The sequence below is a fragment of the Pelobates fuscus genome, chromosome 12 (assembly GCF_036172605.1).
Source record: "Pelobates fuscus isolate aPelFus1 chromosome 12, aPelFus1.pri, whole genome shotgun sequence".
Taxonomy (NCBI): domain Eukaryota; kingdom Metazoa; phylum Chordata; class Amphibia; order Anura; family Pelobatidae; genus Pelobates; species Pelobates fuscus.
The window spans coordinates 124,777,792-124,792,742 of NC_086328.1; the positions used below are offsets into that span (position 1 = coordinate 124,777,792).

Here is a 14,951-nt window from a genome sequence, read left to right on the forward strand (position 1 = left end):
TAACTCGTTAAAATACTAAACTAGTTCAGTATTTTAACGAGTTAGGAGAAAAGTGCAATAATTAAGTTTGTACCTTTTTTTATATTATTGTAAAAATAGGTTGGGCCTTTTCCATTTTTTTTTCTTCTTGTGTTTGGTTTTATATATTGCATTTAACAACACAATAAAAAAAAAGTGGATTAACCCCTTCAGGACCGCTGACGGTTCAGGACCGTCAGCGGTAAAACGTGCGTTTGGACCGCTGACGGTCCTGAACCGTCATAACGGTTTTGGGCTACTTACCTGATCGCCGTCGGTCCCACGGCGGCGATCAGCTCTCCTCCCGGTCCAGGGGGACTGCCTGTCTGCCCGGGCTGTCCCCCCTCGGCAGATCAGGACCCCACGGCCATGTGATCACTCGATCACATGACCGCAATAGGGGTCTTTGTATCTGCCTGCAGGGGGACTGTCTGTGCTGACAGGCAGTCTCCCTGCAAGTGTAAAATCATAAAATAAAGTAAAAAAAAAAAACAATCAGTGTAAAAAAAATTATAATATGTGTATATATATATATGATATATATACATGTATTATATCTATATATATAATATATGTATATGTATCATATATATAATGTCACACTAAGTGTATTTTTATATTTATATATACGTATATTAATATAAAAATACACTTATATTTAAATTACACACGAATATATACAATATATATAATAACTATATATATGGTATATATATATTATTATAAAATACAAATAATATGTTAATAAAAATAAATAACAAAAAATAAAAATAATTTTTAATAATTAAAAAAAAATTATATATATATATTCAATTTTATTCTAACAGTATTTTGATATTGATATATATATATTTATATCAAAATACACTTAGAATGTAATGATATATATATCTATGTATAAATAAATAAATAAAAATAATACGAAATATACATATGTCCACATACAAAATTACATTAATAATTTCATAAATATACACGTAGACGTCAAATATATAAATATGTATATATATTAAAATTCTACGTGCATATTTATGTAATATTTTTACCTAATTAAGTAATTTTAATGATTGCAATTTGAGGGACCTGCCTGCCAACCCAGGCCAAAAGTCCAGATAATTTAATTTGCTAGCACTGTGCTTAACCCTGTAACTTTCTATGACACCCTAAATCCTGTACATGGGGGTACTGTTTTACTCGGGAGACTTCGCTGAACACAAATATTAGTGTTTCAAAACAGTAAAACATATCACAGCGATGATATTGTCAGTGAAAGTGAAGTTTTTTGCATTTTTCACACACAAACAGCTCTTTCACTGAGGATATTATTGCTGTGATATATTTTACTGTTCTGATACACTAATATTTGTGTTCAGCGAAGTCTCCTGAGTATAACAGTACCCCACATGTAGAGGTTTTATAGTGTTTGTGAAAGTTACAGGGTCAAATATAAGGCTTGATTTTACTTTTTTTTTTTTATTGAAATTTGTCAGATTGGTTAGGTTGCCTTTGACAGCGTATGGTAGCCAAGGAATGAGAATTAGCCCCATGATGGCATACCATTTACAAAAGAAGACAACCCAAGGTATTGCAAATGGGGTATGTTCAGCCTTTTTTAGTAGCCACTTAGTCACAAACACCGGCCAAAGTTAGCGGTTTTTGCATTTTTAACACACAAACAAATATAAATGCTAACTTTGGCCAGTGTTTGTGACTAGGTGGCTACTAAAAAAGACTGGACATACCCCATTTTAAATACCCTGGGTTGTCTACTTTAAAAAATATGTACATGTTAGGTGTGTTTCGGGGATTTATGACAGATAACGGTGTAACAATGTCACTATTGATACATTTAAAATATATATATATTGAAACAGCAATTTCCTACTTGTATTTATAGGCCTATAACTTGCAAAAAAAAGCAATAAAGCATGTAAACACTGGGTGTTTTTAAACTCGGGACAAAATTTTGAATCTATTTAGCAGTTTTTTTCATTAGCTTTTGTAGATAAGTAAAAGATTTTTCAAGTAAAAGTCCAAAAACATGTTTTTTTTTTATTTTTCACCATATTTCATTATTTTTTTTAAATACAATATATGACATAATATAAATACTGGTATGTAAAGAAAGCCCTTCTTGTCTTGAAAAAAACAATATATAACTTGTATGGGAACTGTAAATGAGAGAGCGGAAAATTACAGCTAAACACAAACACCACAAAAGTGTTAAAACTGCTCTGGTCCTTAACGTACAAACATCGCAAAAACAGGCCGGTCCTGAAGGGGTTAAAGGGAAATACTTAGAGACTCAGTTTAGGACTTTATAACTCAACGCACTCTCAGTCACGTCTAAAATTAGAATGCTTATTTTTGTGAGCAGCTTTGACATGTTGAATTCTGCACACCTCATGTGTGATCACTTTTATGGTGTAAAAAAAAAAGGGGATCGCTATTATATATTTGTGTATCTCTTTTCACATCTATCACATTAAAATTAAATAATTGGAGAGTGCTAAAATCACTGCATGCAGATCTGAAATAAATGATCCAGTTAAAATGCCGTACCGTACAGTATGTGTATACATTATGCATCATTTGTAAATGGGAGGATGCAGTGTTTTGTGTAAAATTTTCCAGAAGCCTTTAAAAAGAATGGGGACGTTTATTTTTAACCATACTGAACAGCAGTAGTAAACCTCTTTGTGGTAATAACAGCATTAAAAAACCCTTGCTAAAATTGCCACCCAGTGTCCCAGATTCTTTATATTTCTGTCTTTGTAACTAATGGCCTTCCATAACAGAGGGTGTGGGGGGCTGGGTGTTTTTTAATTTGATTTATAATTATACCCTGCTTTGATACACCAATCAGCTTTCAGGTTAATAATATTATGTGAAATCATATTCTTAGCCCTTTAAAAGCGAGTATAAACCTAATGGAGGAAGGTTATTGCATGTCTATTTTTGGTACTTCAAATATGTAATTTTAGCAATCTGTATAATGTCACCGATATCACCATATTTATTTATTTACAATGTCTGCTCTCTAGTAGACTTTTTTTTTTTTTACAAGCACAAAGTAAACGGCAGCCATGTACTTTTTAACTAAAAAGTACAATTTTCACTCTCTTATCACCTTATACTTTTACAAGTAAGTAGCTGCACAACGTTGTGGATACAATTTAGACTACTGACTCTAGCAGTGACATACGCACAGTAACGTAGATTTGAGAAGTTACTGCAAGCCAAGATTCTCCATAAATGCTAGGCTACGTCCAATTTGCACAGATGATTACCTCCTAGAGCAGGGGTCCTCAAACTCCGGCCCCCCCCGGATGTTGCTAAACTACAACTCCCATGATTCTTTGAATTACATAGCCTGGGAATCATGGGAGTTGTAGTTCAGCAACATCTGGGCGTTGTGCAGCTAGAGCAAAACTTTTTGAAATGTGTTACATTGTTCACCCCTTCAACCTGTCATTCTGCATATACCTCCTAAATTAAACAATTGTTTATCAATACCTCCTGGCTAGTTTTTAGACGCACTTCATGGAGCGCATATCTCACAAGCCGAGAATTTGTCACTTAGCAGTTTTACTAAAACAAGAGCCGACAAGGAAATGTGTTTTTTTTGTTTAATTTTTTTTGTTTTTTTTTTAAAGGCAAAAATAGCCAAATTCCAAACATCTATTTTGATCTAAAATATGCAATTTCCTTGTAGCTAAACCCACACAAAACTGAATTGTTAGTAATTTTATTGGGAATTGAAGATTTAAGGCTAGCATATCTGAACTAAAAAAAAAAAAAAAAAAAAACCCACATAGTTCGACTATTGTAGCTTTTTCAGTTTATTGTTGGCTCCTGACTATTCACGGTTTAGTGAATAATCTGTTTAGAATATGGCAGAGTACGACAGATTCTATTCTGTAGTAAAACCCATACGACTTGTCGTTAATGGTCACTGCTATAATTAGCTAGGCTGAGATGGTTTTTGCATATTCCTGGATAATTTGCATGTCATTTGCACAACTCATTAACACATTTTGCATCTGAAGGCTGATTCACCTATGTGAAAATAGGGATCAGCTGTGTGCTCCGGGTCGTGCTATCACCCAGATATGTCAGACTCTGCTGTTTACGGACTGTGAAGGCTTTTTTCACATTAGTGAAGTAACCTCCTCCAAACAATCATTCCGATGTGTTTAACCCTCTTCTATTTGTGAGCGTAATCTAAAATGTCCTAATCACAGGGACTTTGAAATCGTGCAATAATATTATTGGAAATCTTTGGTATGTGGACATAAAATAAATGATGCAAAAAGGGAATTGTTCATGTGTGTAAGGGCGGTCTGGAACAAGAATTACAAAAAATGTAGTAACTCTTACTAAACGTACACTTGGTAATGAATTCGATTTACATAGGCTGAATTTAATGGACAGCATTTCTCACATCTATTTTTGCTGCTGATCCAAAAGAAGGGGAAAAAGACACGTTTGAAGTGCCTTGCAATTTTGCAACAAACCAGAAAAAAAATTCCATCTGGACTCCAGGGTGGCAGTCAGATCTCACCTTGATCTCAATGATATTAACTTTGCTCTGGCACTCAGTGTGTTAAAGGAATGCTTCAGCACCACTGCAGCCCAACAGTGCCAGCAGCCTGCCCTGCTCAGCATAAGCTGTCAAACTGTTTTAGAATGGTTTAAAGACGTACCTGGGTGCCATTGTTTGCATCCCCTTCTTCTGGGATTCCCCCTTAGAAAAATGCGCCTTGCTGCCTACAAGTAAGCAGGACCGCGCAGGGCTGCATTCATTGTCTGAGAGACAAAGACTTCAGGGTTTGTTTATCAGTTTAGAAATCGAAGGTAATGACTCTTAACGTATTGGTTTCCAGCCCAGTCCTCAGGGCAGGCCAATGGTTCAGGTTATGTTAGGATCTCCTTTAGAACAGTTTTTTTTGTTTAAATATGGCTAATTCCTGGAATGTAAAATACCTTAATCCTGGAATGTTGACGTGCCTTGAGAACTGGGTTGGAAACCCCCGCAATTTGTTATACTGTAGATGGCATATAAACTCATTTTGAAAATAGGAGAAGCACTTGCACGCTGATAGGTCAACCCTGTCCTAAAAATGCGAATGTAACTTGGTATCAATTAAAGAAGCGTAGCGTTTCCTTTGAATATTATACTGGCAAATTACTTCTTCTTTTTAAATTTAGATTTTATCGTGTACTCCTATACTGCCAGCATGCAGAGATACAACCAGGGCTGCCTATTACATGCGCAAAACAAATGAAATATGAATAAATGGAAATTGTTACCCTGGATGTTTTAGTGATCTGTGAAACCCCTCCTGTATTCCCATTGATAGAAAACCTTTTGTCTGCCATAAAGTGCTGACGTACTATATTCACTTCATTTGTCAACTGATTTGCAAAGCATGTTCAGGCAAATCTGAGTAAGCATTGCCCTGCATGTTTGTATAAAGCAAGGTGGTGCACTAGCCTTTTTTGTCCTCTGTACACATTTGAAAAGATATAGATATATATATATATATATATAATGTGTGTGTGTATATATATATATATATATATATATATATATATATATATATATATATATATATATATAATGTGTGTGTGTGTATATATATATATATAATGTGTGTGTGTGTGTATATATATATATATGTATATATGTGTGTGTGTGTATATATATACTTGGAGAATCCTACACGTAATTGCTGACCGCTTTAAATGGGTGTACAGTCCTGAACATGTGGGACAAAACTAATATTTCTGTAGGGAATGTAACATCAAATCGTAAGCCAGGTAGGTGTATTGCTAAAATATTACGTTCTGTTCAGCCTTTAGTACGGGAGTTTAGACTAAAAGCAAAAACAAAGTCCTGCTGGTTAATCCTTCTTCATGTCTTTTATAATTGCCTGGGGTTAAGAGGGGTATAATTTAGCAGCTAGGTATCTATCATCTATCAGGGTGATCTAAATAAGAACATGTCAGGCTAGAGTAGCTGGTGATTTATTTATTTTTTTCTTTCAAGTTTGTCTATTTTGACCTCAATAGGACACTCCAGGCACCAAAACAACGCCATCTAAAAGAAGTTATGGTACCAGGAGGCTCCTAGAGGCACTCTTACCTCAATGGCTTAAACCAGGCTTCCCCAAACGTCGGCCCTACAGATGTTGCTGAACTACAACTCCCATGATTCTATCAATGAAATAGGCTGAGAATCATGGGAGTTGTAGTTCAGCAACATCTGGAGGGCTGGAGTTTGGGGAAGCCTGGTTTAAATCGTTCTGGAATGGTTTAACCCCAAAGTTGCCTCCAGCTGCGATGTTCATCCGGCTTCTGAATTTTCTCCCTATTCGCTAACCTGACTTACACAGAAACTTCTGTTTTGCAAGCCAGTTTAGTAAATGGGGAGTCATTGATTGGCTGAGAGCGTCAGCTGACCACTCTCAGCTAATCAGCAACTGCCCTTACTAGCAGCACTCCGCGCTTGCGGAATCTGAAAATTCAGAAGCCGGATTCCGATTGGAGGTTGTGCGAACATTTAGCTCAGAGGAACGAAACTCAAGTGGGAGCAATATCTCAGAGCACCTGCCTTGCAAAGACTGCTCATTGAGATACAGAGGGAAGTCTGTGATTGGACAGCCACGGAATGTCTAGGTGGGGCCAGAAAGGGAGGACTTGCAAAGGCTGCAGACCAGATCTGCTGCTTTTGCAAGCTGTTATTTATACCCCTGAAGGAAAAGAAAATTATTGGAGGTATATCAACTAAACATTGATTTTAATTATTTTTTTTTCATTTGGGCAGGGTAGTGTCCCTTTAAAGATAGTCATGGGGAAATATAATCCCCAGCACTGCACTGTTTGAGGGTAGACTTCTATTCCTAATATTGGTGGCAGCCACGTCACACTTCAACTGTTTATTGTGGTTGCATGTCACACCATTCTCAGCCATCCCAAATAAAAGGTTTTATTGCATTCCTTTGCAGCACAATGGCACCTTGCTCTATGAATTATTCCCCAAATCTGGCTGATATATGACTGCTTGCCGTCTACGCTCCTGTAAACTTAGAAACATAGAATGTGACGGCTGTTTTACAGAGTAATTCTTTAAATGCCACAGCTATCTAATGCTTTGTTTTGCCTTAGAGCATTGCGATCCAGGTTTACCTGCTGCTTCAACCTGACTCCGAATCCCGAAGGTTGTTCTGCATCATGCATGCAACTACTTCTGGCCCCCACCCTGAGATTCTGTATAGTCCGTGTCCATACACATTAACACATCAGACTGCGGTAGCCAATAGCAGTTTCCTTTTAAAATGTTTATTTAATGGAACACTAGTGTCAGGAACACAAACCTGTATGCCTGACACTATATTGTTAAAATAACTATTTAGGCCTCCCACACCAAGCTGGTCTTGCCATGGCAATCTTGATGATCTTAGCCAGGGTTAAAACCAAAAGTGATTTAACTCCTAAATGGCAGAGAATTGAGCAGTGAGACTGCTTCTTGAAGCTAAAGTTTGTTTTTGATCCTTGAAGTATCCCTTTAAACCTCTCTTAATCAGCCAGAATTTGACTGAATACATCAGAAAAGTCAGTGTGTTTTGCTGTGCGCCCAGCATCACTTAAAGGAAACCACCAAGTGTTAATTATTAAATAAACCAAACAATGTTATAAACATAAAGCCACTATTTTCATTGGAACTAGAATTATTTACAAAGTACTTTAACATGCTCAGCGCAATAACCACAGTGTGTGTTAAATCAATTTGTTATTTACTTGTTCATGTAAAGCGATAATATCCATAGTTAAGGATATTGAAAAGTGTAGTTACACAGCAAATGGAGACATTTTTTTCTAATATGTGGTATAGAGCTGCAATGGTTAAAGGGGTTTGAAGTGGTCATGGTGCCGGGATTCTGCATGTGCTGCGCATACAGAGTTTAACCCCACGGCTGCAGGACTCGTAACTCATCGAGCTGCAACATTGGGGTGTCATTAGCCAGGCCGGACCAAGAGTTCTGGGTGCATAATGTTAATTCTGTGCATATTGCACATTTCACATCTGACTGGCATCCAATGGCAGCACAGCAACATTTCTCAAAGGAGACTCCTCTGTTCCTTGCATAAATAATTAATAAAATGGAGTGGTCCAAATCCATGTGAAATTTGCTTTATTCTGAATCCGTAAAAAAAATGGGAATTGCCCCTCAGAGTGACAAACAATCCCTCGCCTCCTCACATGTATCGTGTGAAATATCCACACTTAATCATACTTAAAGGGACACTATAGTCACCTGAACAACTTTAGCTTAATGAAGCAGTTTTGGTGTATAGAACATGCCCCTGCAGCCTCACTGCTCAATCCTCTGCCATTTAGGAGTTAAATCCCCTTGTTTATGAACCCTAGTCACACCTCTTGCACAGCCTTCAATAAACACTTCCTGTAAAGAGAGCCCTATTTAGGCTTTCTTTATTGCAAGTTCTGTTTAATTAAGATTTTTTTTTCATGCAGGCTCTGTCAATCATATCCAGGGGAGGTGTGGCTAGGGCTGCATAAACAGAAACAAAGTGTCCTAAATGACAGTGAATTGAGCAGTGAAATTGCAGGGGGATGATCTATACACTAAAACTGCTTTATTTAGCTAAAGTCATTTAGGTGACTATAGTGTTGCTTTAACCCTTGTCCACGCCACCCATGACCTCTCTGACATCGCTTTGATTGATTGATGCCAGCAGAGGAGGAACTGACTAAGAGGAGATCTATGCCGGAGTGGTGGTTTTTAGTGTTTGCATACAAATCTCTCTAGAATGCTGCTCCTACCTATCCTCACTAATACACAAGGATATCCAGGGCCCTACGCTCTGCTAACAATCTGCGTCTATTCTCTGTTACCCACCTTCTAGACTTTCTACGGCTGCGCCGTTCCTATGGAACTCCCTTCCCTGCTCCTTTAGACTCTCATCCAGTCTCAGTTCCTTTAAAAGATCATTAAAAACTCACTTCTTTAGGAAAGCGTATCAACTAAACTGTTAATAGCTTCCCCTCCCCGCATCTTGGTTACCCACCCTGCTTGCTCTCCTGCAACTGCCATCCAATAAACTAACCCTTCATTGTAAACTATTCTGATAAACTTTTCCCCATACATGAAATACATCTTCCCTAAACTCTTGTGTCACTTTACCCCACTCCCTCTAGAATGTAAACTTGTTTGAGCAGGGCCCTCAACACCCTCTTTCCTTGTGCGTCCAGCTTGTCTTGTTGCAAATACTTGTTTGTTAGTCTACCTATTGCACAGTGCTGCGGAATTTATTGAGGAAATATTCCTGCGGAATTTGTCGAGGCTTCATAAAAAAAAAAATAAAAAAAATACAAGTGATATTTTTATATAGGGTTACTCTAGCAAAAAAAGTGTTTTGTAAAAGTGCTGTTTTTTTTTGGTTGGTGTAACCCTTTGAAGCAGAACTTTTACCTAGGAGTTTTACCCGATAGATAACTAAACGTTAGCTTTTACTGGGTGTGGGAATAACCGTAAAAACGTTTGCTGGGTGAGGGAATGTCAAACTGTCACAGAAAAATTGCAGTTCCGCAATAATCCACCATCATGCAAAAAATGATCAGATTAATTTCTACACATTTTGTATCTTGAGTATCTATTTACTATCATTGCTTTGTGTACCAAATATATTGCTACATTCTCAATTTTAGCTAAAACTTTAAATAGAATTTCTTTGATTAAAGGGACTATGCAAGTACCATAGCAACTTTTGCTTGTTCATTGATTATGATGCAAAGAGGTCCCTCTCACAATGTTCTTGCACAGCTAGAATTGCGGCAATCTGCCAAAAATGCTTTTTATTTGCTGTCCAAATTTTCCGTATGACATCCATGTTTTGCAAAGACCATATTTCCCCATTTAAAGAGACACCAACACTCTGCTACACAAATGCACAATTGGCGACTTGTGCAACTTCTGATCAAAACACAATTCAGAAAGGTGGATACAGTCCTTCACATCTTGTTCAGCAGATCGACTCCTTCTTAATTATGAACGCAACTGTTGCTGAGGTCTGAACTCTGTATCCCCCAAAACCTCTGCCTGACTTTGTTGCAATAAGTTATTTTTCTGTTTTTGTACGGATTGACTGAACCACAGTCTAGCCTGGAAATTGGCTTCCAGTTTTTTATTTTGGCTAATGTTTCTATTAGCACAGCTATTGCCTACACCTGTTGTAAGCTTACTGTGTGTTCGTTGCTTATTGAATACCAAACAATAGAGGGTTACTTGACAGTTTTCCTTTTCTTATGATCCTGACTCCATAGCACCGGTGAAATGTAATGTAACTTGTTTGGTGGAGAATTATCAATCCGGTTTCTGGAGTGTGAAAACGAAATTACCATAATATATGTATAAACAACTTTTTTTTCCACTCTTCGCTGATGTTTGGATATTGGTGCGTGCCCGTCTTTGTAAAAAAATGTAAATATATGTGTGATACATTGCGGGCACTACTTGTAGTACATCTATGCTATTGGAATAGAGATCTATTTCCAATATTGAAACAAAAATCTGAGTGCGTATCAAATAGTGATTTGTCTAGAAGCATGGGTTCCTAACCCAGTCCTCAAGTACCCCCTAACAGTCCAGGATTTAGGGATTACCCTGTTGTGTTTAAAAAAACAAACAAAACACTTTAGACACAACAGGCTAACCCCTTAATCCTGGACTGGTAGGGGTACTTGAGGACTGGGTTCACCTTAATTAGGACAAATCTAAATGCAACAAAAGTGGGCACAGCAAGGCATGCCACATTGGATGCAAGACCAAACGACTGTCTTAAATTGTTCATTTGTAATTATCACTTTCTCAGTGTCTGCACATTTCAGTATGCAGTCATTGAAATGAAATATTGACTGTTTTTATTTAGAGAAAAACTAATGCATCCAGCAGGAAAATGGTCCCTAATTTGGGTCATACGCTCATTGTGAGTGTAATTTCAAGTCTTACCAGCAGGTGCTGCTCCACTCTGTTGTTCACATGAAGAAACCCATTAATTACTGGATTAAAGTCCATATCTTGAATGTATACAGCGCTGCCTGTACTGATGACATGTGGAGCTGCTGTGCGCAGTTTGTGGTATATTCATGATAGGAGCTTGTGTGACTGGTAGGAAGCTAAAGGGGGGTCGGGGCGACCCTGCAAGATAAAAGCTCAGTCTCTCTATTTTATTAATCTCCTTAAAGTCTTTCTGCAGCTCACTGTAGCCCCCAGATCTACCGCAGCTGTTATTCCTTCAACAGTGAGTCTATAACTCTGTCTCTCTCTATCTCTGTATTTGCCCCTCTCTATATCTATACCTATCTGTATCTGCCTCTCTCTAGTTATCTCTCTCTCTCTCTCTCTCTCTCTTTCGTTATCTGCCCGTGTGTGTCTCTCTCTCTACCCCTGCCTCGCTGCCTCTCTTTATCTACCCATATCTCTCTCTCTCTGTCTCTCTGTCTCTCGATCTCACACATGCTTTCTTTGTCATTTATACAAACCTTAATTTATAAATATGTATATTTCAGACATTAAGCTATGATCTTCCTCCCATCTTTCTTCATTCTGTGCTTGGCTTGTGGTGTAGTGTAATGTGCTGGGTTTTGGCTGGCAACGGGGCACTCTGCTTGGTTTTGGCGAGCGACGGGGCACTCTGCTTGGTTTTGGCGAGCGACGGGGCACTCTGCTTGGTTTTGGCGAGCGACGGGGCACTCTGCTTGGTTTTGGCGAGCGACGGGGCACTCTGCTTGGTTTTGGCGAGCGACGGGGCACTCTGCTTGGTTTTGGCGAGCGACGGGGCACTCTGCTTGGTTTTGGCGAGCGACGGGGCACTCTGCTTGGTTTTGGCGAGCGACGGGGCACTCTGCTTGGTTTTGGCGAGCGACGGGGCACTCTGCTTGGTTTTGGCGAGCGACTGGGCACTCTGCTTGGTTTTGGCGAGCGACGGGGCACTCTGCTTGGTTTTGGCGAGCGACGGGGCACTCTGCTTGGTTTTGGCGAGCGACGGGGCACTCTGCTTGGTTTTGGCGAGCGACGGGGCACTCTGCTTGGTTTTGGCGAGCGACGGGGCACTCTGCTTGGTTTTGGCGAGCGACGGGGCACTCTGCTTGGATTTGGCGAGCGACGGGGAACTCTGCTTGGTTTTGGCGAGCGTCGGGGCACTCTGCTTGGGCGAGCGACGGGGCACTCTGCTTGGTTTTGGCGAGCGACGGGGCACTCTGCTTGGTTTTGGCGAGCGACGGGGCACTCTGCTTGGTTTTGGCGAGCGACGGGGCACTCTGCTTGGTTTTGGCGAGCGACTGGGCACTCTGCTTGGTTTTGGCGAGCGACTGGGCACTCTGCTTGGTTTTGGCGAGCGACTGGGCACTCTGGTTGGTTTTGGCGAGCGACTGGGCACTCTGGTTGGTTTTGGCGAGCGACTGGGCACTCTGCTTGGTTTTGGCGAGCGACTGGGCACTCTGCTTGGTTTTGGCGAGCGACTGGGCACTCTGCTTGGTTTTGGCGAGCGACTGGGCACTCTGCTTGGTTTTGGCGAGCGACTGGGCACTCTGCTTGGTTTTGGCGAGCGACTGGGCACTCTGCTTGGTTTTGGCGAGCGACTGGGCACTCTGCTGGGTTTTTGGCTAGTGACTGGGGAACTCTGCTGGGTTTTTGGCTAGTGACTGGGGAACTCTGCTGGGTTTTGCCTAGCGACAGGGGGGTCGACATGGCCCTAGCTGTCGACGGGGGCGGTCGACATGGCTGGTCGACATGGCTCTGGCGGTCAACATGGCTCTGGCTGTCGACGGGACAATATGCACGAATCTGGCTGGGGATGAGGCAATATGCAGGGGTTTGGCTACGGACAGGGTAATACAATTGCGTCTGTCTAGTGACAAGGCAATAAGCTAGGGTTAGGTTAGCAGTATATTGCATCGTATTTACTTCTGTTATTTCCTTCTAAAAAAAAAATCTTATTGCTGTTTACTCAGAAATACTTAACTGTTGTTTTCATTCCTGTGATTGTCTGCTATACCTCCTTGTTGTGGGTGTATTGTCTTGTTTGTGTTGTCATCTTGTGGGTTGTCTCAGGTTATCCCCTGTTTTTTTATTTGTGGCTCTATGCCCAATGTTTGCACATATTTCTGCCCCTAAATAATCATCCTGCAATTGCTTTCTCCCCTGACATGTCTCTGGCTTTCCTTTTTCGATTTGCTGTGTGTTTCATGTTAATGCGGAGTGCTCGGAGTGTGGTTAGGTATAGTTTTCGATGTGAAAGAGTAGGTGTTGCTCCTCCATTGTAAGGGCTTACCAGGTCACATCCCCAGTCGTGGTTTGTCTCTCTGGGCCGCCATTTCTGACTCACCCACCACGTTGTTTTACTATAAATCTCAAGCTACCTCTGAAATTGTGGGGTCTGCAGGATGTGTGTAGGTGACTGCCTAATGGAAAGGTTACAATACCATAACTACCTCTGCAGATGTATCGATGTTTCTATGCCAAACGTTTACTATTTTTTTCTTCTTCTTCTTCTTCTATTTTCTATTGGTATCCCTTCATTCTTCAGTCACTGCTTGCCTCTCTTCCATCTCTGACTGGATGTCGTCACGCTTTCTCAAACTTAACCTCTCTAAAACTGAACTCCTTGTCTTTCCTCCTCCTAATACTGATCCTCCTCTCTCACTCTCCCTTCAAGTCAGTGATATCCACATAAGTCCATCCCTACAAGCGCGCTGTCTTGGCGTCATACTTGACTCTGGTCTCACCTTTGAGTCTCACATCCAGTTTGTTGCCAAGTCCTGTAGGTTCCAACTCAAAAACATAGCCCGCATCCGCCCCTTTCTTACGCAAGATGCTACCAAGGAGCTTGTCCATGCTCTAGTAATTTCCCGCATGGATTACTGTAACCCTCTCCAGATTGGTCTCCCCAAAAGCCATACTGCCCCGCTACAGTCTGTAATGAATGCTGCAGCTAGACTGATTTTCCTATCCAGTCGGTCCTCTCACACCTCGCCCCTCTGCCAGTCCTTACATTGGCTCCCTGTATCCTATAGGAGTCAATTCAAAGTGCTAACCCATACATTTTAAAGCACTGAACAATTCCAGCCCCTCTTATATCTCTTCACTGATCCAGAGGTATGCCCCTCCTCGGACCCTCCGCTCTGCCCGCGACCACCTCCTGACCGCTGCTCGCACCCGTACGGCCAACTCACGCTTGCAGGACTTCTCACGGGCGGCTCCTCTCCTATGGAATAACTTGCCTACTGCCATCAGACTCTCCCCTAGTCTTCAATCATTTAAGAAGGGCCTTAAATCCCATCTCTTCAGGAAAGCGTATGGCCTCCCAGAGTAATCTCTCCCTTACATACCTGTCCCTATGGGATAGTGCTTTGCTCTCTCCTCCAGCTCTGCTTCACTCCTACTTGATATTTCCTATCCTAATGTTTCTAATACCCCACCTCCTATAGACTGTAAGCTCATTTGAGCAGGGTCCTCTTCAACCTATTATTCCTGTAAGTTTTCTTGTAATTGTCTTATTTATTGTTACATCCCCCCCTCTCAAAATATTGTAAAGCGCTACGGAATCTGTTGGCGCTATATAAATGGCAATAATAATAATAATAATAATTCTTGTACTCCTTCCTTGTTTAATTCTATTCATTTCTTAACCCATCCTTCCTTTATGCTTTGACCTTTATTATACCAGGTTTATCATTCTTTTTCTTTATGTCTTTCCCACACTCCTAATTCACACTTTATTTCATTCCCACACTCTGTCCCCACATTTATCTCAACACACTCTTGATTCTGTCACTCCTTCCATTATTTTAAGTTCCCCATCATTCTTTGCCCTTCAGTCACAAACACTTGATTCTTTGTCCTTTTATT

The 14,951-nt window shown here is 40.4% G+C and overlaps 1 protein-coding gene across 7 annotated transcripts in view; it reads left to right on the forward strand.

The window, feature by feature from the left end:
• DGKZ (diacylglycerol kinase zeta) overlaps positions 1-14,951 on the forward strand; it is a 187,703-nt gene that overhangs the window by 78,635 nt on the left and 94,117 nt on the right. For 2 of the 7 annotated variants that reach the window (XM_063437878.1, XM_063437880.1), the window contains exon 1: positions 11,294-11,343. The exons of 3 other annotated variants lie outside the window; for them this stretch is intronic. In XM_063437878.1, the coding sequence (XP_063293948.1) occupies position 11,343 (1 nt within the window). In that variant the 5' untranslated portion in view covers positions 11,294-11,342. Of the gene's footprint in view, positions 1-11,293; positions 11,344-14,951 lie in introns of those variants that run through there. 2 more of the 7 variants (XM_063437881.1, XM_063437882.1) reach the window with 1 other exon arrangement.